The 27,291-nt window shown below is 51.8% G+C and overlaps 2 protein-coding genes across 16 annotated transcripts in view; both read left to right on the forward strand.

Moving 5' to 3' along the window:
- Positions 1-1,012: 1,012 nt before the first annotated feature.
- On the forward strand, positions 1,013-22,429 carry AKAP8 (A-kinase anchoring protein 8). Of its 6 annotated transcripts, none has more exons than XR_006166353.1 (15): positions 1,013-1,133; positions 6,962-7,000; positions 7,668-7,700; positions 9,241-9,529; positions 10,430-11,027; positions 11,439-11,583; positions 11,965-12,014; positions 12,629-12,662; positions 14,085-14,181; positions 14,835-14,976; positions 15,545-15,638; positions 16,549-16,679; positions 17,454-17,549; positions 19,095-19,292; positions 21,031-21,143. XR_006166353.1 is itself a non-coding variant. In XM_042802837.1 (15 exons), the coding sequence occupies exons 1-14, from the start codon at positions 1,115-1,117 to the stop codon at positions 21,583-21,585; spliced, it is 2,322 nt and encodes a 773-aa protein (XP_042658771.1). In that variant the 5' UTR covers positions 1,014-1,114; the 3' UTR covers positions 21,586-21,605; positions 21,810-22,429. The 6 variants fall into 6 exon arrangements, 5 of the variants coding, with proteins under 5 accessions (XP_042658771.1, XP_042658770.1, XP_042658772.1 ...); XM_042802837.1 differs by lacking the exon at positions 19,095-19,292 and adding an exon at positions 21,810-22,429 and having other exon boundaries at positions 1,014-1,133; positions 21,031-21,605; XM_042802836.1 differs by lacking the exon at positions 19,095-19,292 and having other exon boundaries at positions 1,014-1,133; positions 21,031-22,429.
- A 311-nt stretch (positions 22,430-22,740) lies between these two features.
- The window catches only part of BRD4 (bromodomain containing 4), a 70,751-nt gene continuing 66,200 nt past the window's right edge, over positions 22,741-27,291 (forward strand). For 4 of the 10 annotated variants that reach the window (XM_042802824.1, XM_042802832.1, XM_042802825.1 and 1 more), the window contains exon 1: positions 22,741-22,760. The gene's annotated coding sequence lies outside the window, so the exon portion shown is untranslated. Of the gene's footprint in view, positions 22,761-22,911; positions 22,971-23,671; positions 23,777-23,806; positions 23,986-27,291 lie in introns of those variants that run through there. The other 6 variants (XM_042802826.1, XM_042802827.1, XM_042802835.1 and 3 more) reach the window with 4 other exon arrangements.

The following is a 27,291-nucleotide window of genomic DNA, read 5'->3' on the forward strand; positions in this document are numbered from 1 at the left end:
AAAAAAAATACCTCAAGGAGCAACATGTATGGCTGAGCCAGAAATTGGGGATCTTTGAGGGGAGCAGTATTATGTCCTCCCTGTTTTTACCTTCTGAAGGAGGGATGTTGATGTGATGGTCTTACTCTACCGCTGCTCCCTTCTTTCACCACGATCTGTTGCTGTTCCAGTTTCCCACTGGAATAGAAGATTTTTCTCATTGTTCCACATCTTTTTTTCTTTAAAACTTCATTGACTGAACCTTGCTAAAGAATCGTTCTCTTCCTCACCAGAAGTAGGTTCCATTTACACCCAGCAGAGCCAAGTTGCCACAATCCTTCATCTTTATGTAATTTACAGCGCTTTCTTTCATCATTTGAAATAAAAGCGTGTCCTTTGGATGTTTGTGCTTTGGTTCGGATACTAAAGAAACGGATCTGGGAAAGGACAGGGCTTGTGAACCGCAGGGCTTGAGGAGGACCATGGCTGCTTTTGGGGTACAGCCTGCCTCTCATTACCCCTTTCCGACTACTGCTGGTTGATTTTAAGCTGCTTTAAACTGGTTTGGGGGCAAAATGTGAGGGAAAAATCCACTGTCCGGAAGCTTTTGTCGCTGCTCTTCCTCAGGCAGGGCCTCAGCAGGGTAGATGCGGCAGCTGGGTGAGGTGATGGGGGTTTGGGGGGTTTGATCCCCCCTTGGGGCAGCGCGCGGGGGGGCGGGGGGAGGTCAAGGGTTATTTTGGGAGCCGAGGGGCAAAGGTGAGGGGTCAAGGGGCGAGTGAGGGCCCGCCCGGTGGCACCGGGCCCGCGGGCTCCATGGCGACCCCCGTGAACGAGCGACCCAATCGGGAGAGGGACTATCTCTGATTGATAGGAAGGCGCCCTCGCGCCGGCCAATAGAACCGGGGGGGTGGATGCCGGCAGGGAAGCGCTGGCCAATGGGAGGGGCGAAGTGGGTCGCGCCTCTCGGCCAATGGCGGGCGCGGAGGCGGGCTCCTGGAGCGCGGCCAATGGTTGAGCTTCGTGGGCGGGCTAAAGCGGCGCCGGGGCCCAATGGGCGGCGGGCGCGGTGCGCCTGCGCAGTGGGCGCTCGGGAGGGCAGTGCGGCGCCGCTGGCCGGAGGCGGAGGGGAGCGATGGAGCAGGGATACGGCGGTAGGTGCGGGGCGGCCCCGGGGCGCCGCGGCGGCTCCTTTCCTCCGGGGGGGGGGCGAGGCTCGGGCCTCCCGCCGCCGCGGCGGCGCTTCCCCGTAACGGCGGCGACAGCGCTGGGGGGGAGTGGGGGGGGGGTGTCAGCCCCTGTGGGGAGGCATTGTGCCCGCCTCCTCTCTGTGTGTGTGGGGGGGGATGCTGCTGCTGATTGGCTGAGCGCCGCGTCGCTCCGCGCTAGGGCGCCGCCGATTGGTGGGTAGATGCTCTTCAAGGGGGGGGGGGGGTGTGTGTGTGTGGAACATTCGCCCTCCTGGGTGTTGGGGGGGGGGCGGAAATGGAGCCGGTCCCATTTCTGAAGACGACACAAAATGGCGGCCGCGCGGCCACGCCCCCGCCGCGTGCGCGCCGGTTCTTCCCCCCCCCCCCCCCCCCCCCCTTTCCCGGGGTCCCCCCATTCCCTCCCCCCCCCCCCCTCAGGGCTTGGGGGGGGGCGGTGGGTTTAGCCAACGCATCTCATGCCCACGCATCGGCACCCCCCCCCCCCCCCCCCCCACACACACACACAGCCCGGGTACCGGATTCACCCTGGGCGGGGCTGAAAATCGCCCCCCCCCCCCCGCTTTTACCCCCGAGTGAAGCAGCAGCGTGAGCCTGTCACGACCATAAACCCCGCCGTAACGAGCCGCGACAGGTCGCCCCCACCTCAGGTCCCCCCCGGGTCCCCGCCTCGAGCCGTCCAGGCGCGTCTTTGCCCCCTGGAAGCGTCTCCCTCCTCCCCGGTGTAACGGCAGCCGGCCAGGCCGCGTCAGACGAAGCGCCGGGAGGCGGGTGGGAGCCGGCCGGCGGGCGTCAGAAGGGCGGGGGGAGGCTGGGAACGGCGTTGGGCTTTGTTTGCCGCTGCGGGGAAGCGATTTGTGAGGGGGAAAATCCCGTCGCCTTCATCCGAGGGCTGAGCGGCGTCGCGTTCGTAGTGTTGGCGCGCTCGCCCAGCTGCCGCTGGTTTTTAACATTCCTTTAAGCCGTGAAAGGAGGCAGAAGAGGAAGTTGAAAGTAAGTCAGCCGAATCATCTGTTAAACTTCAAATATCCGTTGTTTAAAGCCCCTCGATGAAGTTTATTTGGACGTGAGATGGTGGCGCGTGGGTAAGCGCTCGCAGATGTGAACCCGAGGTCTGGATCCTCGCCCCCTGCGCCGTTTGGAGCCCCCTGTCCTCTTCTCACCTTGGATTCACACTTCGCTTCCCTTATGTTCGCGTTCAGACACGTGAAGGTTCCATGAGGGCGATTTTTACCTCACTGTTGAAAACACTTCCTTGGTTTTTATAACATAGTTATGACTGTGGCAGGATTTTATAAATAATACAGCAGCGACGCTGTTTCTGTGTGTGTTTTATCAAGTTCCTAATTCCCCGTGCATCGCTTTTTCTGCAGGGATCATTCATAATTCATCCAGACATTGTGTTGGTACAGACCTGTTGACAAGTTGCTCTTGCCAGGTTCCCTCGGTCTCCGCTTTCAGCCTGGTGGAGATCTGATGCCCCGCATCTCATTCATCATACTTTTAAATGCTTTTTAAGGGTTTTACCTGTTCTTTGGGCATACAAATGAAGTGAGAAACTGCAACAGCATTAAAAACACCTTGAATGTGTGTCGAGTCATGCTCTGCGAGTGCTGGTTTCTCCACTGACAGCTGAGTGAGTCTGGATAAACAACTCGGAAGAGTTTAGGCAGCTAAAAGTTATTCCTGAGAAAGAATTCTTTGGCTTCGTGAAGTTAATGAGCTACTTAAAGCCGGGATCTTCCCTTTGCCATGAGAACTAGTCATAAATTAAAACCCCCAAGCACGGTGCAGCTTTAGAGGAGTTTTGCTGTGGATTTTTACCGTTAGATGGTATGAAAATGAGGGAGTTCTTACAGTTCTTGTGTATTTGGGGTTTTATAAGTAAACCTCGGGTGTAGTCAGCTCAGCTTGTAGGCAGCCCCTTTATTTTTAAATTCTCTGCGTGTTGAGAACCGTGTGGTTCCACACTAGCAGGTTTTTGAGGCGAGCACCCTTTACAGTCGAGCCTTGTGAAGGAGCCTGTGATACATAGGTTTAATTTAAATACTTAGTGATTCCAGCAGAAGACAAACATTATTCTCCCAGGATAAAGTCCTTTGTTGAAATCGGCAGGAGAACCTCAGCCTCAGCTTTTGGAAAGAGTTGCCTTCTGGGTCCCAGCTTTTTTTTTTCTGTGGGTGTTAAACTGAATTTCTCAGCGCTTTGTGTAGACTGAATTACATAAATCTCTTGACGTTGCTCCGACATCTCTGGATTTGTGCTCTGCTTATACATGTGTGTGGTGAAAAATTATTCCCAAGCTTTTCCCCCAGCTCAGGGAACACTGTTTTGGGAATCAGCTGTGAAGCAGGACACAGTCAACTCAGTAAAATTCACAGCTTGGTCCCTTCCGAGTTGTTTTTTTGTTTTTTTCTTTTCCGATCTGCACTTACTTTGTGTCTATCTTCCCAAGAGAAAGTGATGTTGATTTATTTTGCTGAGATTTTTCCTTCCTGGGGAAAATGTCTGCGGATGTGCTGTGCTGCTGCAAAACTGACAGCTAGAACCTCTGCTCACTGGTACCAAGTTGTCAATACCCAAGTGTCTCATCTAGTGGGTTTTTTACATAATATTTAGTTTCAAAATTAGATGTTGGGCTTTTAATTACCATGTTCTTAAGTGATACTGAAAGCTTGAGGTCTGTGCTTAACCCCAGTTTCTTCATTCCTTGAAAGAATATGATCATTGTGGCAATACCTGTATGAACGTAACGTGCCCTACGTCTCAGCAAGCCAAGGCGCCAACATAGACGCACTTAATAGAAAAGCGGGGAGCTTTGTCCTGTAGAACCTGGAGGTACAAAGGGGTGGGACTCCGGATGAAAAACGCTGCGTTCTGTGCCGAGCAGACTCCGTTTTCCTCCAGGTTTTTTTGCTTGGGCCAGGCTGCTTTTACCTCCTGAATTAACGCGCCCAAGGTTTTACCAAACACAGCTTAAAAAATGGAAGGAGAGAGGAGCTCGCTTTTGATGCGACGTCTGCGTGCGGTCGAAAGCGCGAGGGCTGCTGCTATTTTTGGCGTCACTGGGTGAGAAACGGAGCAACCTGCCCGGAGAAAAGCATCCCTGCGCGGCCTTTGCTATCTCTTCCTGCTTTTCTGCAGCGACGAGCGTACCCGGAGACGGGCGTCGCGCTGGGGTGATGCTGGTGACAGCCCGGAGCTCGGTGTCACTCGGTGTCACTGCGAACGATCGCGTGCGCTCGGCAGTTGGTTTGCAAGGGGTGGGTTAACGTGGAGGGAGCGTTAAAATTCAGCTGTGGATTTAAAGTCAGGCCTTGGGGTGGCTGTAGGCGATGGATTGGAGGTTTGTCCTTAATTTCTGGGCTCTGTCTCGACTTGATCGTCCCACTGAGCCTCACCGGAAAACCACATCCCGGTGCCATCCTGCTCCCGCTGGAAAACAAAGCTGAACGGTGAATGACTCGACCTGAAAAACACCAACGGTGGGAAAAGAAATTGTTTGGTAGTAAGGCTCCGATTTGAAAAGGCATTTACGTGTTGCAGTTCCTGTTTTGCTGGGGCTGCGGTTTCTAGAGGAGTTCAAAAATACAACGGTAACAGTTTCGCCCGCGATTTCTTTAGGTTCTGTGTGCTTAAAGTGATTGCCCACAAAAAAAAATAAAGTTGTTGAGAGGGAGAGGTGTCCTGTAGGTCCTTGGTGGGTGTTGGGCAGGCTTGTGCAGGGAGCTAGGAGCTGCAAGGGAAAAACTCTGTAAAATCGGGGCGGGGGGCTGTCTCCAAAAGTAAATGTTTTGCAAATTTGGGGGGTTGTTGCCAAAAGACAAAAGGTTTTGGAAAATCGCGGGCTGCCTCCAAAAAATAAAAGCTTTGCAAAACTGGGGGCTACCTCCAGAAAATATCAAAGTCTTTCAGAATTGAGGGCAGCTGACAAAGCTAGAAAAGCTTGGCAAAAAGGGGCACTGCTGCCAAAAAGGCAAAAGCTTTGTTAAATTGGGAGCCACCTCCAAAAAATGTAGAAGTTTTTGCAAAATCAAGGGCTGCCACTAGAAGTAGAAAAGCTTTGCAAATTCGGGGGCCACTGCCAATAGTAGAAAAGATTGGCAAAATTAAAAGCCACCTCCAAAAATAGAAAAGGTTTGCAAAATTGGAGGCTATCTCAAGAAAATATAAAAGTTTTGCAAAATTGAGGGTTGCCTCCAAAAATAGAAAAGTTTGGCAAAATCGTGAGCCACCTCGAAAAAATACAGAAGTTTTGCAAAATCAGGGACCTCCTCTCAAAATATAAAGGCTTTGCAAAATCAGGGGCTGCTGCTAAAAAAACAAAAGCTTAGCAAAATTGAGGCTGAAAAAATGGAAAAGTTTGGCAAAGTCAGGAGCCACCTCCAAAAAATAAAAGTTTTTGCAGAATTGGGGACTGTCTCTAAAACTATAAAGGTTTTGCAAAATTGGGGGCCAATTCCTAAAATACAAAAGCTTTGCAAAATAAGTAGCTGCCTCCAAAAGTATAAAAGTTTTGTGAAATTGGTGTCTTACAGTGCAGAAAAGTGACCTAAACCTTCAAAGAAGGAAGGAAGGAAGCGTGTCTGTGTAATTTCTTTTGGCTTGTGCAGGGTGTCCCTCAGCCAGGGAGCGTTTGGAGGGAGGTGAGTTTGCTGAAGGGAAGAGAAACTGCAGATCCAGGGGGGAAAGGTGAGGCCAGAACGGAAACGGGGAGGAGTTTGGTGTAACACAGGGAGTGTCAAAGTCATTTGGATCCGTACGAAGCCAGGCGTCGGTAGTTCTGCTTGTGGACCACCGTATTTTTCTGATCAGAATAATAAATACAGATTAAAAAAATCTGTTTTCCCACAAGAAGCGGCAGCCAAGACTCTGGAAAATGCTTTCAGCAAAACACGCGGCGCATCGCTTTCGATTTCAAGATTTAGTTGAGATGATCTCCAGGTTTCATTGCAGCACGGAGCTTATTTCTCCGGTGCCCTTTGAGGAGATGAAGGTGTTTGCCGAGCTTGCGGTGGGTCTTGCAGGGATTGCTGCAGTGCCGGGGGTGCTGATTCCATCCTGGGAACTTCGGGAAAGCATTTAAAACGGAGAGATGATTTATTTTGGTCAGGGAAAACAAATTGCGGCTGGGTAATAAAAGAGCGGGTGAAGCCGCGGCGGGAGCTCCTCCGTGTCCCGGCGCGTTGCTGCTCCGTCCCCCGGACAGGTGCTTCCCCTCGCTGCTGTCTGGGGAGGGGCCCGGCGGACGCCGCCTCTCGTTAGCGCAAAGCTTGCAATTAGTGCTGAAAAGTGGCAGGAGCGCAATGTATTTGGTGGGCTCGTGCGGTAGCAGTGCGCGCCTTGGCTCACGCACGAGGATATCCGATACTCCCTCGGAAAAAGGCCACTTCTGCTGGCGTAACGCAGTCGGAGCGTCCATTCTCGATGCCAGTGTGGTTCTTCGGTTGGTTTATCCTGCAGATTGTCTCCTGGATAGATGTGGCTTCACACCATTAGTACTTCAAGCACCTTTTAAAATCGATTGCTCTTTCAAAACACACCTTATTTTTAAATTCTCGGGCGTTTCAAAGCATCTCATTGACCTTTAGATTGCTGAAACAATCTCAAATAAAGCATCAGGCAAGCTTCAGGCACATTTCCCAAACAATAAAAAGCAGAAGTGCAGCTGTAATTAAAGACTTCATTGTTTTTAGGGTCAATTAAGGGAAGAAACAAACCCAGTGATCACAGCAGAGGTGATCCTTCTAATAGCTCTGTTCTTTTTCCTGCAGGTTATGGCACCTGGAACACTGGGGCCACCAACACTCAAGGTCAGTTTTGTGTCCGTAAAAATAGATCGGGGGAATTGCAGTTTTAGAATATAACTTATTTTTTCTTCTTTCTAGCCAGAGTAGTGTAATACAGAAACGGATTTTTGCAGCCTTTCTCCTCCTCTGCCTCCTTTAGTGACTTTCCACTTGTTTTTCTGTAAAAGCTTCCTCTGTAGTACCGTGATACGCGCCGATTCCCAGTGCCATGTACTGGAGGAGCTGGTCACAGCCTTGTATGTGTTTAATAGCGTGCTTTGCTTTATCACCTGGGGTTTATTAGCGCTGCAAAACGAGGCGTGTTCTGAAATGTTTGGGAGATTGGGTGCCCTCCCTTGAACTCTTTTCCAGCTTAAAGATTAGCAAGATGCTCCTAAAAGTGATTGTTATAATAAATGTATTTGCTTTTGCCTTGCGGGGTTTTATTGAATCATTTGAGTTGTTTTCAGGTGTAAATATTTGTGAGTTTTTCCAAAAACATATTAAAAAAGTATATATTACCTATTTCGTTTTCATAATTAGCTCTTGGAAGTCCCAGCGTCTTTCCCGTTCTGTGCAAAAGGATCCATCATCTTCGCCAGCAGTTAAACTGAATTAGATGTATTTAGTCTCTGAACTTTTAACTTTGCTGCTTTTAGAGCTGAAACTCTTCTCTTTTTGTCCCGTTCAGGTACATACGCGACGAATGCGACAAGTTGGCAAGGTATGTGCTAAACCCGCCCGGTTTGTCTCCAGGTGTTGGGGTGCCCTGTGAGCGGAGCCGTTTCCCTGCTCGTACCCCCTCTCTGCTTGCCAGCTGGTGTGAGGGACGCAACGCCGTGCTTTTAAACCGCTAGTTCATTTATTTATTTTTCCCTTGCCCCATGATGGTGCCTTTTTCTCTTGCCAAGGGAGCAGCTCTGTCCTCATGACTGGCACCATCTGTTCTTAAAGCAGAAAAATTACCTCGTGGATGAGAAGAGCTCATTTCTCTTACATCTCCGTTTCTCATTTGATCTGGGGCAGCCAGTTGTGTGCATCAATAAATTGATTTTACTGGGATTATATTGTTTTCTGCTCAAAACCCTGAGGTTTGCTCTTGTAATTCTGGCATCGTGATGGTACACAAATGCAGTTCTCTGTGCAAGCTTCCTCAATAAATAATAAACTTTTTCTCTCAGAGAAATTAGTTAATTGGATTTGGTTTGGATTCTGTGGCTGTTTTAAGCTGATCTTAACACATTCTTGAGTAAATTCTTTTAGAAAAGAATATTTCTTTGGTCCTCACAATACAAAATTGAATGCTGCATGTCAGGCTGTGGATTCAAACCTCCCAGCACAAGCCACTGGTGGAAATTAGGGGGTTTTTTAACTTCTGTTATTCCTCTTTTTTTGCAAAGCCTGGGCGTCCCTGTCAGGGTCTCGCACCCCGTTTTGCTGCGTATTGTGCCGATGCAGAGCAAAAAGGCCGTTCCTGCTGGGGAAGCTTTAAATAAAAGCACAAGTCTCGGGCAGACACGCCGAGGCCGTGCCGACCAGCAGAACCGGCAGCGGCGTTGTCACACCGGCGGCCTGAGCGATGTCGGTTTGATCGCAGAAAAGGAGAATTAGGAGGGATTGTTGTGGTGGTCGCTTTAGGAGCCCTCAGACTGCTGCAGCGAAGGGTTTAGCGGGTCAGAGGTAGTGGGAAGCAGCTCGTGGCGCGTGTCTCTGCCGGAGCGACGCTGGACTCGAGCGCGTGCGCTGCCCTCAGCCCCGATCGCGGGATCGCACGACGCATCCGGCCGCTTCGCGAGCGCGTGGGTCTCGCCACCGCCCCGTGGCACCTCCTCACGAGGTGCTCTTCGAGTACAGCTCGCTGCTTTGATTTTTCCAATTAATTTATTTAGTCATGGTCTTTTTTTTTTGATGGATATATGGCAACGTGCCCGGCAGCGCGTGCGCTTTGGGTTTTCCCGTGTCGTTTTGCAGGACTGTGCAACGTAGGTGGCTCAGGGTCGAGTTCAGAAATTGCAAATACAGCCAGCAGCGCTCTGGTTTTGCAGTTAAAATCACCCAAAGGAGGAGGGCCCTTAGGCTTTTGGGGTTAGCAACGAGAATCTTTAATATTTCTCCCTTTAAGAAATGAGATTTCTTTTGAAGGCGGTAAAATCCAGCTGCAGTCTTGCCTGGTAGGACCCGTTCGCATCTAAACTCTTTTCTCCGGGTACCTGTGTCTTTATAACATGGTATTAATAGAGATTTTTGTCTTCCCGTCCTGCCAGGCTATGAAGGCTACGACTATTACAACACCCAGACCACCGCCGCTAACACAGCGGCCACGTACAACTACGCCGCAGCCGCCGCCACCTCCAGCAGCTGGGAAACCCCCAAAACTTCGGAGATGAGCATGAACGCCGAGGTGGGCGCCGCCATGCCCGTCGCCTCGTACGGCACCGAGGCCTCGGCGAACGAAAACTCCGATTCCATCATCGCCAAAATCAACCAGCGTTTGGATATGCTGTCGAAGGAGGGCAGCGGCGGGACAGGGGAGGGGATGGACGACCAGGAGAGGTGACTGTTCCACTTACTTGTTTTTGATAGTGCGAAAAGAATGGCTTTTCATCCCCATAATTTCAGATTAAGTTTCCTGTTCCCAGGAAAACGAGCTCAACTGCTGATGCTTTCACCTGCCCCGATCCGTGCGTGCGTGCGTGCATACGCGTCCTTATTTCTTTAATACATGTCTCAAACACACCAAACTCGAGGTACACAGCAACCATTAAATGTGACTTCCATTGCTGATTCAATTCCTAGACTTTGCAGAAGGTTTTTTATTTATAGATTTTAGGTTTCTTAAAGCAATTTTTTTCTCCGTGTCACTTTTCCTCACGCCTGCCCAGTGTTTGGTTTTTTTCTCCTGCCGGGTTAAGTTACACCAGTCTGCAGAGTTCTTTCTTATCAGTGCGTGTTGCTGATGAAATAGTAATACAGATCTTGGGGAGAGTTACTGAATAAATGAAGTTTTACCTTTTTTTTTTTGCGATTGGCTGCTCACTGGTGTGGTCAGCCAAGATGCTGAGGGGTGTCTCTGGATCAGTTCACACCCGGAGGCACAGCTCAGAGACGAGGAGGAACAGCTTTTACCTGGGGAAGCTTTTGGGATCTGCTTTTCCGCTGGCAAAACGTAATTCCGAGTGGTTTAGTGCTAGAAAGTTAGTAAGCTTATGACACCTCTGAAGGATTTCTGTTCACAGAGCTGTTGCAGAAAGCCACAGGTTTTGATTGTTTTCCCTGAGAATAAGGAAAAGGGGATGTGCGGTACAGAAAGTGACGAGTACAGAGGGTTTAAAAATATTTTTATTCTGTTTTTCTGGCCAAAACCACTTGGACTGTAATAACAGTGGATGCAAATGCCTGTGCGATGTGTAGGAACGTTCTTCCGGCTGCTGACTGCCGCCTCCTCTTGCTCAGCTCTTTCAGATTCGAGTCTTTCGAATCGTACGACTCGAGGTCCTCGATGAGCGACCGCGACATGTACCGATCGGGCTACGATTACGGGGAGGTCGGCAGCGATCGCAGCGATTCCTTCGGGAGCCAGTTCGACAACCGCCGGGATCAGTCCCGTAACCGGGGAAACAACTACGGCCTCATCCGGGGACGGGGCCAAAACCGCGTTCAGAACCGCGGCCGTCTAAACGCTTTCAACCGCACCGACCACTTCATGCCTTCCTCCAGCTCCGAGCGCCTCTCGGCTCGCTGGAATGAGCTGAACTACATGGGTGGGCGTGGGATGGGGGGTGCCGGATCCAACAGGCTCCCTTCCCTCTTTTCCCAAGCCCTCGTTCCCGACTACGGCGACTACGGCGATTACGGCGACTACGGCGATTACGGGGATTACGGCGACTACGGCGACTACGGCGATTATGGTGACTACGGCGACTATGACTATGGCATGATGGGGATGTCGGGCATGGGAATGGGACGGTATGGGAATGTGCCGTATGGAATGGGGAGGCAACGAAACAGAGACAGGATGGGTACGGTGCCCTGGCACATGAACGCGCTCATGGTAAGTCGTCGTCAGCGGGCTCGGGTGTTTGCTGGGCAGGGTTGCTCTTCTGCTCGCCTCGGCGGGTAGGCTTGGTAGGGCTTTTTGGAGGAGCGCGTGTCTTAACTCACGTCGCTTCCAGCGCAGAGTAAATCTTCCTGGGTAGAGCAGAACATCACCGAGCTCACAGATACCCATTTGCACCTCAAACTGAGCCTCTGAATGCTTCCCCCATCCCAAATCTGCTCTGTAGGGCCACGAGCCCAGCTATAAAATCCTTTTATAGCCAAAAATAAGTCTTGAAGGGTCACAAGAATTTAAACTTTTTTAGAAGACGGGGAATACTTTGATTTTTAAGCTTTTTTTTTTTTTTTTTTTTTTTTTTCTGGTGCCTTGAGCGGATCAATAACAACTGATTTCTTCCCACTTCAGCCCAAGAGAAGAGGATTCCGAAACCGTTCGGGAGGGCGACTGGATGGCGAGGGAGGAGGACGCAAGCGAAAACAGTCGCAAAGCGGCGATGAGCCGGACAGCAAGCAGGCAAAGACCGACAGCGAGGGAGATGACACCGAGAACGGTACGAGCCCTCTTCACCCACCGGTATCGGCTGGTCCCCCCCGTTTTTAAGGGTTTTATCTTTCAGTTGTTACGGTGCAAAGCTGTTATTTTTTTTCCTTAGTTGTTTTGTTACAACACTCCTGCAAGTGCACAGGCTTTATGAACTGTGTATTTTGTGGCCTGGGACAAGATTTAGTGCTCGAGGTGAGCATTGTGAAAGTAAGAATGGGTTTGTAGCAGAGACTTATGGGCAAGGAGAAACCAGTGAGCTCTTTGCCATCTTCACTGGAGTTTTGAGCCATAATCTCAGTATTTGGTGATTTGCTAGGGGCCCCTTGGAGTGTTAAGTGGGAGAAAAGACCCCCCAGCGCCAGCTAACCCATTTTTTTCTTTTGTGCAGCAGATGAGGGTGAAGGAGAGGAAAAATCAGGAGATGAAGCTGACAAAGGTGTAAGTAACTTCTTTTTTTTAACCAATCTTTGTGGCGAATGTGGGAATATTTAAACACTTGAGCAGTTTCCTCTGTTCTTTTGACCACTCTGGGGCTCAGAATATTTAAAATCACCCAGAAACAGCATTTTGAGCCCTTATGTTATGCAAGTACTTGCTCCTCAATTTGCCTGTGCCCTTCAGGGGGGGATTACTGGCAGATTTGCTTGCACTGAGGTGTCTGAAAAGCACTTGCAGGGGAAAGGTTAGGATCCTGCGCCTGTCCTTCTGCTTCTGGCGAGGCTCGTTAGGGCTCAATTCCAATTAGTAGCTGGTTTCTTGCCTCATCAGTTCGTTTGCTGGGTTGGATGGGGTTCATTGCCCCCTTAATCGTGATTGCGTGTAACCTCCTGAACGGTGTCCCTGAGCGGCGACGTGGCTGCCAAGGATTTAAATTGGTAGTGAGGAGCGAGATTTAACGGTGACATACAACCTGATAGACAAAACCCAACCGTTTTGTAAATATTTCTGAAAAAGGCTGTTTAATCCCCGCTCTGCGGTCTGGCTGGGTGGACTGTGAAACCTCCAAACCGCAGTAAATAACAGCAGCGTCTTTTTGTGTTTCTCTTTTCCAGGAGAATGGGAATTGGGGCGATTTGGCGGAGGAAGGTAGGGTGTAACCCCCCCTCACGCAGTCCTCCTGGACTAACCCTACTGCGAATCCATCTGCTTCGCCTCAGGGCGTTACCAAGACCTTGATTATGTGGGTTTTTTTTGGTCAAAAGCTGATGCAGCTCCTGCTGCGACCTGTTAAGGAGTCCCGGGCCCCGGCGCTGCCTGTCGTGGCACGGAAGTGCCGCGTTGGTTAGCAGGGGAGTGCCAGAATGGTTTAGTTCCTCTTGAGCTGCGTGGCCCGGACGGTTGCCGTCCGTCCGAATGGCTGTCGGCCGCGGCGTTGGTTCATTTTCCTGCCATGCTTGGAGGATAGCGGTGAGGCCGCGCGTTTCTCGCAGCAGGGCAGAACACAAATATCAGAAACTAAAGAATTTTCAGTGGAGGCTTCAGCCACTGAGCTAAACTCAGTTTTGTTTTGATTTTTTTTTTTTTTTTTCAAATAAATGGGAACATATCAAGGTCTATTAGAACACTAACTGAAAAACACACGGTCTAAAGTAGCTGAAACCACTTCAGCTGGTTTGGGATTATAATTTTTTGATAAAGACACATCGACCCCCAGCATGTAGTGCCTTCTGCGTTAGAGTGACTGGGGGAAAATCACATGGAGGATTTCTGTTGCCTCTTATGTCGTTTTCAGGATTGGAACAGGTGTAGCTGGATATTAAAATTCTCATGTAAGCTTCCATCTGATGCCCACGTCTGGTACCTGGGCTTCTTTACCTGAAGATGCTGCAGGTGAATTATTACCTGAGTCCCATGAGGCTGGTGAACCTCTGACTCAGAGCTTTCTACCCCAAAAGACTGCAGAGATTAGGTCAGCTGAACCTTTGGTTTGTTCTTTGCCTTTGCAATAATTACCAAGGAATTATTGGGAAGGTGACAAGAGGAATATATCCCAAACCATCCCAAGGAAGCAGAACTACTGGAGCTCAGCTAGGATCTCTGCTGTTTTATGTTGCTTGACTTTCTTGAGTAGCGTTTTCAGCCTTGTGAAAAATAGGTGAATGGGGAAGAAATGAGAATTCAGGGAGAAAATGGCAGCTCCTCCCAAGGAAAGGAGATGGAGAGGTGTCTTAGCAGCATGGGAAAAGTCAGGACTCCCCTCTTGCAGCTAACGGTGTGTCCTGTCGCTGCATACGAAGAATTTGAGTTGCTGCGGGAGGTTCAGGGAGCTGGAGGAGAGGAGGGTTTGGGTTTTACAGTAACTGCTGGAGACCGTGGAAAGAGGCTGCTGCTTCCCTGCGGTGGGAAGCTGCCACGGGAGAGGGAAAGCTTCCAGAGACCGAAAGGAGTTGTGACTTGCAAAGCTGCGAGGGAAGAGGAGACCAAGGGACTCGGGTCCCAAATACCTCAGCCGGCAAAGCGGGTGATTGCGAGCACGGTAATTCTGATTTATCTTCCCCCCACCCTTAGCGTCTGGAGATGGCTGTGAAGATGACGACGAGGAGGTGAAGAAGAAGAGGGAGAAGCAGCGGAGAAGAGATCGGATGCGTGATCGTGCTATGGACAGGTAAGAGGAGCGATGAACCCGTCCGGACCCAACACTCCGGGGCATAATTCTTACCAAGGCTCTTCCTCTGCACCAGTGTGGGAGAAGTCTGCCGGGAGCTCCGCATGCTGATTTCAGCATGGTTTTTTTTTCCCTTTTTGTGTGTTTTATGCCTGTTTTAAGATAAGGAGACTACTGTGGTGATTAAGACACATGTCAGTGTGTAGAGTTATAAATTCAGAATGGGTTTTTAAGGGGCTGTATATGCAGCCCGGATATTAAAATAATAAAAGTAGTGATCTAAAGATGGACTAACGAGCAAAGGTGGCACCAGTGTTTCTGTATTTTGGGGTTTTCCCACAGCAGGGAGAGGATCTTCGTATCAAAAAGTGCCGATTCACCTCCTGCCCAATGAATTTCCCCAGTTGCTTTTAAACTCATGCAGGATTTTAGCGTCCAATCCCAGAGCATAAAGTTTTATAGAGAAGTAGATGCTGTTTAATCCGTGCAGGTTCCACAACGACTCTAAAGGTCCAAGGCAAAGTAAAATGGTGTGGGGTGGCGCTTGGAGAAAACGAAGAGGTGGAAAACTACAACGGGGGCGGTAACGGTCTCGCCCTCTTGATGTCCTCGTTGAGCTCGATCCTCACTTGCGGTCCGATTGCTCTGTTTAGAATCCAGTTCGCCTGTTCCGTCTGCAAGTTCCGCAGTTTTGAGGAAGAGGAGATCCAGAAGCACCTCCAGAGCAAGTTTCACAAAGAGACTTTGCGATACATCGGTACCAAACTCCCGGATAAAACAGTCGAGTTTCTGCAGGTAGGTGGGTTGTCCGGCGTTAGCTCGACCCTGCCTTGCGTCCGTGCTGGGATTTCTGGGCTTAGTTTTGGATCTCCAGGCTTCCATGGAGAGTAGAAGGGCTCACAAATGCATCCACATACAGCCCCCTGCTTGGTTAGCTCGCCTCACCGCTTGTTAACGCATCACCCGATGACATCAGCCTGCATGACGCGGTTTCTCGTGGGTTTTTGTGTTGGAAGGGCAAGTTAATTGTATGAATTTGAACAAACAGGCCAGAAATTAATATTGCAGGGGTGGTCTTCACCATCTACACATCCAGAGCTGAGGAAGGAGAGAGAAAGATCGGGGTGTTTTATTTTCTGCATGACCAGTGTTTGTGTTTTGGGGGCAGTTTTCAAGGATTTGGGGTCTCCCACAAGGAGTCTGATGGTGATGGGGAGGGGAAAACACCCGCCTTGCCTCCGTAATTCACCAGCCACGGTCTTCCCTGTGGGTTTTCTTTGAAGAGCTCGTTTCCCTTGTGAGCTCCTTGATCGTCTCAGTGTGTTGCGTGGAGGACGACGAGTTTTGTCCTCTTCCCTTCTAGGAGTACATCGTCAACAGGAATAAGAAAATCGAGAAGCGGCGCCAGGAGCTGACTGAGAAAGAGGGCACAAAACAGAAGCCGGATCCTTTTAAGGGTGAGTGTCCGTTCTGCGTCCCGACACCAAGTGAATGTGCAAGAAAACAAATGGATTTTGCTCCCAAAGAGGCACAACAGCACAAGCATGAAGGATTTGGGTAACTCAGCCTCAGGCTCTGGGTGGTTTTTGTCAATTTTGTGAACTAAATCGTCTTGGTGGGGAAGGGAGAATGCCCGTCCTCGCTGTGGTTTCTCAAGCAGCAGATCGACGAGGCTGGTGTGATGTCAGAGACACTAAAATGGGGTAAACAGGGAAAAACTTCCAGGGATTGATGATTTTTTTTTTTTTTTGTGGCTGTTTGGCTAGTGCAGCTGGATCTTGATTTTAATATCAGAGGGCCAAAGTTGATTTGTTGTTACAAGCGTAATGGGGAAAAATCCGCTTGGCTTCATCGACGTGCCTGTCCCCGCTACCGCTCTCAGCGCGCAGCCGGAGAGATGAGTGGAGCTGAGTTGAGCCGCGCGTCGGCTCTAAAATCTTGCGGGCAAAAAACCTGAGCTGAAGTAGAGGAGGAAACCCAGAGCTGGGGGAAGCGCCAGTTGTCCCTTCCACCTTTATTTAAATAGATTTTTGGAGAGGCAAGCTGGTTTTGGGAGGAAAACAGCCTCAGATAAGTCGGTTGCTTTGTACCTCGGGCTGTTTTCCCCGTCTCTCTTCCTCCTACGCTTGGGTGCTGCGTCGGCACGATCTATTTCAGAGCAGAGTAACTCTCCTCCCCATCTTAGAGCAACGTCTGTGGATTTTTTGGTTTTGTTTTTTGTCTCTGAAAGCACAAACTGGAAGGCATGTGGATGTTGAATTAGCGTGTTGGCTGGCAGGGGGCTGTTAGGGTGGAAAAGCACCGCTAACTGGCCGAACGTCTCCTTTGTTTGAGATTTTTCTGGCTGACATCTCGTCATTGCTGTAGGCATCGGCCAGGAGCATTTCTTCAAGAAGATCGAGGCGGCTCACTGCATGGCGTGCGACATGTTAATCCCTGCCCAAAACCACCTTCTCCAGAGGCACCTGCGATCGGCCGATCACAACAGAAACCGCAGGGTAAGCGACCCGGCTCGCTTCCGACCCCGAGGCGAGGGGATGCGTCCGGCCCCTCGAGGCTTACTCAGAGTTTCTAAAAACCTTCTCGTCTGGTCTGCAGTCGCACCACGAGGTGAAGCTGCTAGAACCGTAAAGCCTTGGGGGATGCTTGTGGACGGGCTGCGCAGGGTTTGTTCTTCTGTAGGGGAACACAAGCGGATGAGAAATGGGGAGATGAACAGAAAAAGTGACAGGAAAAGGGAAATCTGGCCTTACTTCTTTTGTGTTGGGTGTTTAGCAGGGTACATCGTCCAAGCACTGCTGTATAAACGTGCAGGCTAAATGTTTTTCCTTTCTGAATTTGCAGCACTTGCTAGAAATTAAAATTAAAAATTGCCTTTGAGGTCACTTGGGGTTTTCATAAGAGGTGTGATCGATATCTAAATTGGCCCAGGCTGGAGAGGGGCTTCGGCCTGTGCCGATGGAGACGGGGTGAGCGTCAGTCAGCACCTCGGGGTCGTCCTCGTCTCCTCTGTCTTGGAGTTTTTCACGTGAAGGTCCCTGTCCTGGGCTTGATTTCGGGATATTTGGGGGATGTTCCATCTGCTGGTGCTGAAACGCATTTTCCTCCAGGGTTCGTGTTAGCGCAAGAGAGGTGGGTGCTCCCTTGCATCTGCTTTTTGTGATGTTTTCTGGGATTTGAGCCCTGCAGAGGAGGAGGGAAAACAAACAGCCGAGCTCCTCGTTCGAACTCTTCCCCGGTTGAACTGACGCCGACGTTGGGTTCCTTTGCAGATGGCCGCGGAGCAGTTCAAGAAAACCAGCTTACACGTCGCCAAGAGCGTCCTGAATAACAAACACATCGTAAAGATGCTGGAAAAATACCTCAAGGTGAGTGAACGAGAGAGTCGGCAACTCGTGCCGAGTTCCCGGAGCAGCGCGGAGCCGTGTCTCGCGTCGGTGACGGGACACCTTGCTGCGCACCGTGGGGAGAAGCGTAGGTTCCACTCCGCTGCCTTTTTATCTCTAAATCTTGGGTCTGGTTTCTTTTTCTCTGTAGGCGGTTTACCACTTCTTGTCTGTATTTTTTTTTTTTTTTCTGTTGTTTTTCCTTTTTTTATTTATTTAACTCGCAGACTACTCCTGTCATTCCCAGGCGTGCATAGATCAATTTACGAAACTGTCCAAAACGGAAACGTAATTAAAGAAACCAAAATAGCAAAAGGAAATCCAGTTCCCCAAAGGCACCCCTCGAGCTGTGGCCTTTGGGGGGGGACACCAGGTTCCCCTCAGTGCCGGGAAGCCACCGCTTGAGTCCCGCCGGGATGAAAGCCGACGTGGACCGGCTCCTGGCCCACCCGCTAATCCCGCACCGGGGGCGGGGGAGTGGAATTCTAACCCTGATTTAAAAAGCCGGGCTCTGCGGCGCTCCCGGCAGCGCAACCAAATGAGAGAGCACCCCGAGGTGGGGGTTACAGCCAATTCCCATGAGTTGAAACACCCTTGCTAGCCACCCCCGCCCTTTTTTTTTTTTTTTTTTTTTTTCCTTCCTCTTCCCTTGGGAAGTGGCAGAAAACACCCCAGCCGATCTTCAGAGCCGAGATGGAGCACGAGGAAAGGTCAGGGTAGGGTTTAATCCCAAACCAGCGTTCGGAATTACAGAAGGAAGCCCGGAAAGCCAAACGCAGTCTTCAGAGCACGGGGGTTAATCCGCTCCGTGCGGGAACGCCGCCGAGCGAGCCGGCCGGGCGGGTAAGCCCGGCCTAAATCGCCTCGCGGTAGCCGCGGGTCCGGAGGCCGAGGGAGAGGAAAGGTCGCAACCTCCTCCGCCAGGCGAAGAGGAAAAGAAGCTTTTGGCTACTTGTTTGTTCCCTGGAAATCCGGGAACAGCCCAGGATCCGGCAGGAGAGAAGCCCTTGTTTGCAAAGCTGGCAGACAAGGGCAGGCAGATGCCCACACACACACCCCCCCCACGGGGGAGCAGATGTTTCCCCTGTCCCACCGGCGTCATGGTTTTATTTTTGGTCTAAACCCGGACTGAGCTAGCTGTCATCATGCCCAGTCTCTGCTAAAATCTAGCAAAAAATAAACAAAATAATAAAAAAAAAACAACCCCAGAATTAAAAACTGCGACTCCACCTTCTGGGTCCAGTGAAAAGAGACTCTGAGCTGGGAGCTTGTCGGCGTCGGATGGCCGTCTCTCCCCCTAAACCGGCCTCTCATACACGTTGAACAGGAGGGTGAGATAAAAACCCTGCGGTACCCCACAGGAGAGAAAGAAAAAAAAAAAAAAAACGAGCCCTCGGGGCAGACGAGGTGCAAACCTCTGGGATCTCTCCGAGAAATTTAAAATAAAAATAAATAAAAAAAAAAATACATAACCCCCCCCCCAAAAGACTGGAACCACTCAAGTGCAACTCCGTCTACCCCTGCCAGGGTCCGCAGGCACGTCCACATCTCCTCATGATCAACGGTATCAAAGGCTGCCGGCAGATCTAAATGAATCAGCACGGGCACCTGACCTTTGTCCAGCGGCAGGAGGAGATCTTCGGATCCATCCCAGCACGGTCTCCGTATCATTCCCAGGTGCAAAACCAGACTGAAAAGGGGTGGAGGAAAATCTGAGGATTCCAGGTAATTCCAAGAGCCGCCTCGCCATTAAAAAAAAAAAAAAAAAAAAAAACCAAACCAAACAAACACGTTCTCGGCAAACCTTCCCCCTGAAAGGAAGGCCGGAGACGCAGGGCGATTAATTAATCAAGACTTGGCCGCATCAAGAGATGATTTCTTGACCATCGGCCTAACGATTCCTCCTCGGAGGGATGGCGGGACACCTCGCCCTTCCCAAGGGAAGCCGTGACAGTCTCCACCACGAGTGGACTTCACCTCCCCCGGTAGATTTCCCCGGCGATAACGGACGTTGGGGTCCAGATCGCGGAGGTAGAACCCGATATTTTTATATTTCCCCCCCCCGTCACCTCCGTAGGTTGGGATCCTCAGAGAAGATGAACGTTGAGGTTTCTCCTCCATCTGCATGGATCTTCTCGCGTGGAGGCAGCCAACCTGGTCTGAATTTCTGATTGAGGCAGAAATGAACCCCAGGGTGGGGTGGGGGGGAAAAAAAAAAAAAAAAAAAAGGAAAAAAAGGAGGAAGTGTCTGGAGAGGTTGGTTTTGTGTTGTTTTTTTTTTTGTTGTTGTTTTTCTTCTTCCCTTCCTCCTTTCCAAAAAATTAAACCTCTCCCTCCCCGCCGCTGCGGTCGATCAGATTTCAGGCGAGGGTTCTGCCGTGGTCGGCGTGCCACCCTCCTTCCCTGCGCCTTTTCGCCACGATGTCGTGGTGACCTGCGAGGGGGGGGAACAGAAACAACAACAACAGCAACAACAACAACAAAATAGGGAGTTTTAGAAGCACGGTTTATCCTCGGATTGCAGCCCGGGTGTGTGTGGGGCATCTCCTCTCTGGCAAGGTCAAGGTTATAGGGCAGCAGCACCCCGACTTTGACCCTACAAGCGCTCACCCTGCGCCTCCTAACTCTTGAAACGCAAGCAGAGCCCCCCCGAACCGCGGGGGAGTGGTGGTAGGATCTGCTGTCGGCCTGAATAAAGGTAACGAGGTTAAAAAAGAAACTTAAACCACAAAAAACAACCCCAAACAAACAAACAAATCAAAAAACCTCCCCAAACTCCGGAGGGTCTTGGTGTCCCCAAGAGATTCCGAGGTTACGACCACATCTGGATTGCTCCGTCTACCCCTGCCCCCCCCCAAAAAAAAATTAGTAAAAAATGAAGGTGGGTTGAAAACCTGGAAGCGTCGCCGCTCTTCCCAGCGAGGGAAAGGGAACCCGGCCGCTGGCGCCTCGACCCCGGGGGCGGAGACTTGAGAAATTCCTTTTGGATTTTAATCGTCTCGGTTAAACCCAAACTCCTCGCGGGCGAGGAGCGGAGCCGATGAGCCTCGGCGCGGTTCTTAGCGTAGGGCCGTCCCCAGTGCCCGCGCTGCCACGCTGGAGCATTTCTTTTTGGGGGTTTTCTTGTTTTTACCGATTCTTTCCTCTCCTTCCAAGCGTGGGATCATTTTGTTGTATTTTTTTTTTTGCCCGGGGTTCTCTCGCTTTGGGATTTTCCACGACGGATTATTGAATTTCTCTCTTTTTTTTTCTTTTTTTTTTTTTTTTTTTTTTTCCACCATTTTAAGACTCATCTGTCGCCAAGTTGATTTTTTTCAGTCGCCAAAAAAAAAAAAAACCAAACCAAACCACATCAACAAAACCACCTCTCCCGCGTTTTCACAGTGGAGATTCCCTTTGCCTTGCTGCAGCTCGATGACTTTTTGTCTCTCTCCCATTTTTTGTTTTGTTTTGTTTTCCGTAGGGAGAAGATCCCTTTACGGATGAAATTGCGGATCAGGATGTGGATGAAGCTTTGGAAGGTGGAGACGGCACCGGGGAAGGAGCGACCGAAAGCGCCGCCGCCGAAGTTGCCCCAGAAGGAGAAGGAGGAGTCGGGGAAGCGACGGAAACGGCGGAAACGGCTGAAGAATTTTGCAAACCTGAGGAATTTCTTAAAAATCTCGGGGAGCAAGATCAGCCCCCCAAACCGCTGTTGATGCCGCCGTTCCTGCAAGACGACGAGCTGGAAGCGGAGGAGATGACATCGGAGGTGACGTCAGAGGTGACATCGGAGGTGACGGCGGAAGCGACGGCCGCGGCGACTTCAGAAGCGACGGAAGAGCCGCACGCGGTTCCACAAAACCCCCAGGAATCCGCGATTTCCCCCCAAAATGAAACTGAGGGTTGGGCAGGCAAAGAGGAGGAGGAGGAGGAGGAAAATGGGAGCAAGGCAGCGGCTGCGGCCGGCTGCAGCGAGGAAGAGGAGGAGGAGGAGGAAGAGGCTCCACCAGCGGCTGAGGAGCCGCAACCGGAATAACTGTGAATATTTGCGTGAAGGTGATGGTATAATCCGTGATTATTATTATTTTTTTTGATTTATTATTACCAATTTTTTGAGCGCAGCGCCCAAACGCGGCCAATTTTGGTTTGAATTAAGGGGGAGGGAACCCAGCTGCTTCGTTAAGGAGCCGCCCCAGCGCTTAATTGATCTCGTTAAGATAAAATTTTGCTTCGTTTCTGCAAATTTTTTTTTTGTTTTAGGACGAAGAGCGCAGGAAGCCGTACCTCCCCCGCGAAATCCTCTGCCTGCAGCTCCGCTTGGGGTTTTGGTTATTGTTTTTTTGGGGGAGGAGGGGGGGAATTTTAGAAAGAAAAAGGAAAAAAAAAGCAAAAAAAAAAAGCTGAGGTTTGGAAAAATAATAAAAGCATCGATTCGATCCCGGCGGCTCTTTGGGTTTTAATAACGCTGGCGGGATGGAGCCGGTGCCCTTCCCTCATCCCTCGTCCTTCCTAATGCTGAAAATACTCAATTTAGGGATTTTTTATTTAGTTATTTCCCAAAAAGTGGAATTTTTCCATGTGGAAATGTATTAATTTTCACCTGCCTTCATTCTGCGTGAGAATGAGGGGCATCAGTTGGGGTTTTTTGAAGCAGCAGCTTCGTTATCTCTAGAAGCAGGGCTGTTGTTGGCGCGGGGGTTCGCTCCAGGTGATGAAAATAGTGAAATTTTCCCCCAAATGACCCTTTTCCAACAGAATTTGGGGGTTGTGGCCGCATCCTCGGGCTCCAAACCTGTTTCCTAAAGGATTCGCCAAAAGCAAAAGAGAACAATTTGGTATTTACCGAGCTGCTGGACGCGGAGTAAATCCTGTGGTGTAAATCCTTTGGGGTTGTTGTTTTTTTTTTCCTAAAAATCCCTTTTTTCCCCTCAGAAAAATCTCCCGCTCCAGGCAGCTTCATTGAGTAAAAACAATTGGATTTTTGTAAAGGGCCCCCCCGACCTGCCCATCCCTGCGCTGAGCTCAGCCCCGGCCTCAGCCTCCCTCCGCCCAGGGGTGGGCGTTGCCGTTGGGCGGGCTTATTGCGTCATCCCCCACCCACCGCGCCCCTCCCTCGGCCCGTGACGTCACGGCGCGGGGCGCGAAGGCGGGGCGCTGCCCGGCGGGTGGGCGGGGCCCGCTGCGCCGTGACGTCAGGCGCAGCGCGGTGAGGTCAGTGCGGCGCCGCTGCCGGACCCGTTGCCCCTCGGTGCCCGTCTCCCCCCTCCCCCCCCCCCGCCGCGGCCGCCTTCCCCTCCCCCCCTTTCCCTTCCTCCTCCTCCTCCTCCTCCCCCCGCCGCTCGGGGCCGCCTCTCCGGGCCCCCCCCGGCCCCGGCGGGAGGGCGGCTCGCCCGGCCCGGCCCCCTCCCGCTGCCGCCTGAGGTAAGAACCGGGCCGCGGCGCGGGCAGCGGCACCCACCGCCATGGCGGCGTGTGCGAGGGGGGAGAAGGCGGCGGGGGTGGGGGGGCTGGGATTCACCAACGCCTCGTACGTCGCCCCGCCGGCGTAACCCGCATTGCGTAATGCGGCCGCTGCGTCAGGGAGGCCTACGTAAACTGCGGCGCGGAACCCGCCCGGAGGGTTGAGGCCTGGCTGCGCAAAGGGCGTAAGGCGGGGGGGTGGGGGGGCGCCGTTAGCGTAGCGGCGGTCACGCGCCGGCTGCGTAGGACGCTGCGCAAAGTGTGTGTGTGTGGGGGGGGGGGAATACTGTGTGTGTGTTTTCTCCGCCCCGTACGCGTTTTGCGCAACCGGCGGTTTGGCGGGGGGGGGGTAAGGCAGCGCGGCCTCGCGGCCGGTATGGCGGGGGGGGCGGCGGCGGCGGGGGGGGTCGCTCGGTGCGCGGGGGGAGTGAGGAGGGCCCTCCCGCCTGCGCTCGCCGCCTTACGCCGCTTGCGGAAGAGCGGGCGGTGTTTGCGTACGGGGGAAGGTGGGAGCGGCGTAACCTGCGCGGCGCCCGCCCCGCTGCGCCGTTAGCGCGCGTCCGGGAATAGCGCGGCGTTGCGCCGCTGTCGTAAGGGCCGGGGTGCCGGGCGCGTTACGCCGTTGGCGGGGCCGGTTACGCAGAGTGCGTGCGGTGGGGCGGGGCGGGGCGGACGGCGCGGGGGCACTTCCTGCCGCCGCCATTTTGTCAGCGGACGGGAGGAGGAAGCGGCGGCTCCTGCGCGGAGGCAGCGGCCGGGCCCCGGCGGTGAGTGGCGCCGCCGCCGCCTTCCTCCTCCTCACCCCTCGCCCCAGGGACCCCGCGCCGGGCTGGGTGGGACCGGACCGGGCCCGGCGACGGGGAGGAGGAGGTGGGGGGGGGGGGGCGCTCCTGCCCGCGCCGTTAGGCCTAGGCCGCCCGCCCGCCCCCGCCCTGGCCTTGCAGCCAGGCCCGACGGCCGCTCGCTCGGAGCTGAGGTGGGGTTGGGGAGGGGGGGAGAACCCGGACACTGAGGGCAGTGGGAGTCGGGGAGCGGAGGCCGGCTGGGCTGGGAGCGGGCGGTGTGAGCGGCCGCCGCACCGGTGCCCTTGGGGGGGTGGGTGGAGGATGGGGGGGGAGCGGCGGGGCCTTCCCGGGCAGCCCTGAGGTACCGAGCTGCGCGGCCGCCGCTCTTCACGGTTTCACCGCCATCGCATCCGCTCCACGGGCCCTCCGCTGCTCTTCGGGCCCTTTTTCAGCTTCCAACAGGGCGGTTTGCTGGCTTGGTCTTCAGTTTGCACGGCCGGCGGACTTCTTTAGATTTTCAAGCTACGTTTTTCCCGGGTTTCCAGGTTGTTTTATACTTTTCTGAGAGTTGTTTTGGAGATTATAAAGCTGGAGGGCTCAGCGCTGGGAGAGGGGGAAACTTTTGAGCCACCCTCCTGTGTGAAAACACCGTGTCGGGTGGGAAAGGGGAAACCTCGGTGCTGTTGGAAGCCGGAGCTGGGCAGAGGGAGAGCGACTGCTCTTTCCCCGGGGGTTTTGGGGGTAAATCCTGGAGGAGCGGGGTCCCTTCGCACCGTTGGGACGTCGGTTCACACGGACGCTGGGTTCCTCCACTCGTTTGATGCAGTAATTAGCCGCTGGCATGAAAGTGAAGACTGTTCCTGCTCGCTTCAAACGCACATTGGTCAGAAGAGATACAGCTTCACATGCTTAATTAACAGCAGGGAGTAAAAGTCTGTTCCTTGTAAGCTCAGGCTGCTCTCACCTTGATTAATAAGTGCATCCTTATCCTCCTCCCCCACTACTTCTGTGTTTTCCTCCCCAGCTTTTTATTTTCACCAAACCCTTTCAGACTTAAAAACCCCTGCAAATAGTTTTTATTCCGAATAACGTTAAAGCTCCCCTGTACTTTTTGGCAGAAGTTTTCCCAAGAAAATTCTTTAAAGCCCTGTTATTCTTTGATGTACCGTGTAGTCCATCAAGCAGTTTGCAGCGTCGTTTTAAGAATAAATGCAGGCAGTGCCGCTGCTCGTAGGGATGTGTGTGAAAATTTGAAGAAGCAGGTAGTTAAGTTGGTAATGAATTTGTGTCGCCTGGTAGCTCTACGGGACAGCAAAGGGACCCCCTCCCCTCCGGGGCCGCTGTTTTGCTGAGCTTGGTTTATTGGCGTCTGGTTTTTGTATCTACATCGTCCATCAAAGTTTCGGGGTCATTTGAGTGACCTGAAACGTTCGTCGAAGTTTTACAGAGGTTTGGTTTACCTGTCTGTGGCGTGGTGATTTCAGGTTGAGCTTAAGAGCTCTGTTTAAGCTTGTTGTGGCAAAGTTTAGCTCGATTTAAGCAAGAAAATGAACCAAACTACTTTGGGCAACCAAAATATTGAAGATTTCAACCTTGCAAACGTTTAAAAGGGTGCTCTAGCTCTCCTGCATTAATAATTCACCTTTGGTGGGATTACTACTAATATAAGTGTTTGCAGAGGTTAACATAAATTGAGTTTGTGTCGCTAGGAGTTTCTGGTATCCAGTTTAAGGCCGTGTGAGTTAAAGGTCGCCCTCAGCCGTTTTCTGGTGTTACGTGAGGGCCCCTTCGTGTTACAAAACGCGAGGCAAAAGAAAATATTTGATTTCTCCACATGTGAACTCGAGGAACCGCGATAGTGACTGTAAATAAATGCGATGTACGGGGGGAAAACCACCCGCGTGAGGCCGGTTGTTCCCACACAGCCTCTAATTTTTGCACCTTGGCGGAGGATAGGATTCCTCATTTAAAAGTAGTAAAACACGACTTTCCTGATTATTTTATTCCCCTCCCACTACATTAATTACGTAAAGCTGAATAACTGTTGTTGCTGTGTTATCTGATGATACCCCGAGTGCGACTGCAGTGGAGGTGACCAGCTATTCGCTAAATCACCGCTGGCAGCGAAGCCTTCCTTACCATAAATCCTGGTTCTGTTTTAGGAGGAACTGGGGATTGTGCTTTGGTTGGAGACTGGTGCAGGTGGGAATCGACCTCACCCTGGCAAACGACCCGCCGGTCGCTCCTGTGCTTCCAGTTGCTTTTTGTTGTTTTTGGTCTTCCGCTGAGGGGGATCTGTAATCAAGTGTGCGTAATCAAACGCCCCTCGCTACGATTCCTTGATATTTTGGAATAGTTTCTCCAAAGTAAACTTTATAGTCTGGTAATTATCTACTGGCAAACAGTTTGGACCGAGTTCAGGAATGTAAACCATTTATTTGCAGGAAGGTATTTTACCTTAACCCCACGTGAAATCCCGACTCCACCGACAAGGAACCTGGGCACAGCTCTGCCAGTGAAAATGGGGTGAAATCTGGGGGATTTGAGGCAGCGATAACGCTTAACGTTGGCATCTGCTGGATCTGGCAGCGAACGGGGAGGATAAAGGCGCATCCTGGCCACGTTCCTTTGTGATTTCTAGCGATGGGTGATGTTTTGTGAGATATTTCCTCCTCGTCGAAGCAGTGGGGGGGTTGTGAGCGTTGCCTTCCTAAATATAGAAGGGGCGCGAGAACGGGACGGCATCTCGTTCTGGGCGATGGCGGCGGGTGGGCCGCCGTAACCCGACCGTGTCTGCTTGGGAGGGTTCTGCAAAGGCGAAACCCCCCGGAAAGCGGCCCGTGAGGGATGTGAACGTGCACAGGGAAGGGAAAGCAACCGGTGGTGGCTGTTAGGAGGGGGTTTGTGTCACCTCCTGGCTTGTCACACGTTAAATTCTGGGGCGAATTGTGTCTCGGCTTTGGCCAAAGCAGCGAGTGGGGAAGAAGTCTGTCCCCAGTACTGTGGGAGGAAGGGTTTGAGTCCAGGTTTTAATCTGTTTTTTTGAGCTTTCTTGCTATGAAAAGGAGGAAAACGATGTGTCTGTAAGCTTATGAGGCAATTGGTAGGGTTTTTTGGGGGTGTAATTACATAATAGGTATTTTAAAGCTTTCTAACATCTAAATCCAAAAGCTTTTGCAGAAATATTGGCAGTGTTACTGGGGTTTTTGGGTGAGGATTAGTGTGATTCAAAGAGCGGCTCTGCAGAGCGGATGTGAAAGGGGAAGCTGCCCGGCGGAGCCAGGGAATCCCAGCGCAGGGAGCTCGCGTGCCGCCCCGGGATCCACCTTCCTCTCTGGGCTGAGTCCCCTGGCTGCTTCCAATATTGGTTATTTCAATGCAGAATATCAAAATAACTTTACTTAGTTGGGATTAGGACGACCTGGTTGTCTACAGGCCGCAAAGGAGCCGTTTTGCTCTAAAACTTGTAGAACCCAGCTACAGATATCTTACAGCAA

The sequence above is a fragment of the Tyto alba genome, unplaced genomic scaffold (assembly GCF_018691265.1).
Source record: "Tyto alba isolate M040663 unplaced genomic scaffold, T.alba_DEE_v4.0 Super-Scaffold_4, whole genome shotgun sequence".
NCBI classification, from domain to species: Eukaryota; Metazoa; Chordata; class Aves; order Strigiformes; family Tytonidae; genus Tyto; species Tyto alba.

Excerpts from the sequence above, each read along its gene's own strand:
- AKAP8 (XM_042802836.1), top strand. Across the intron at positions 12,663-14,084 it reads GGGCGATTTGGCGGAGGAAG|CGTCTGGAGATGGCTGTGAA; the intron begins GTAGGGTGTAAC and ends CCCCACCCTTAG. Across the intron at positions 15,639-16,548 it reads GAAGCCGGATCCTTTTAAGG|GCATCGGCCAGGAGCATTTC; the intron begins GTGAGTGTCCGT and ends TCATTGCTGTAG.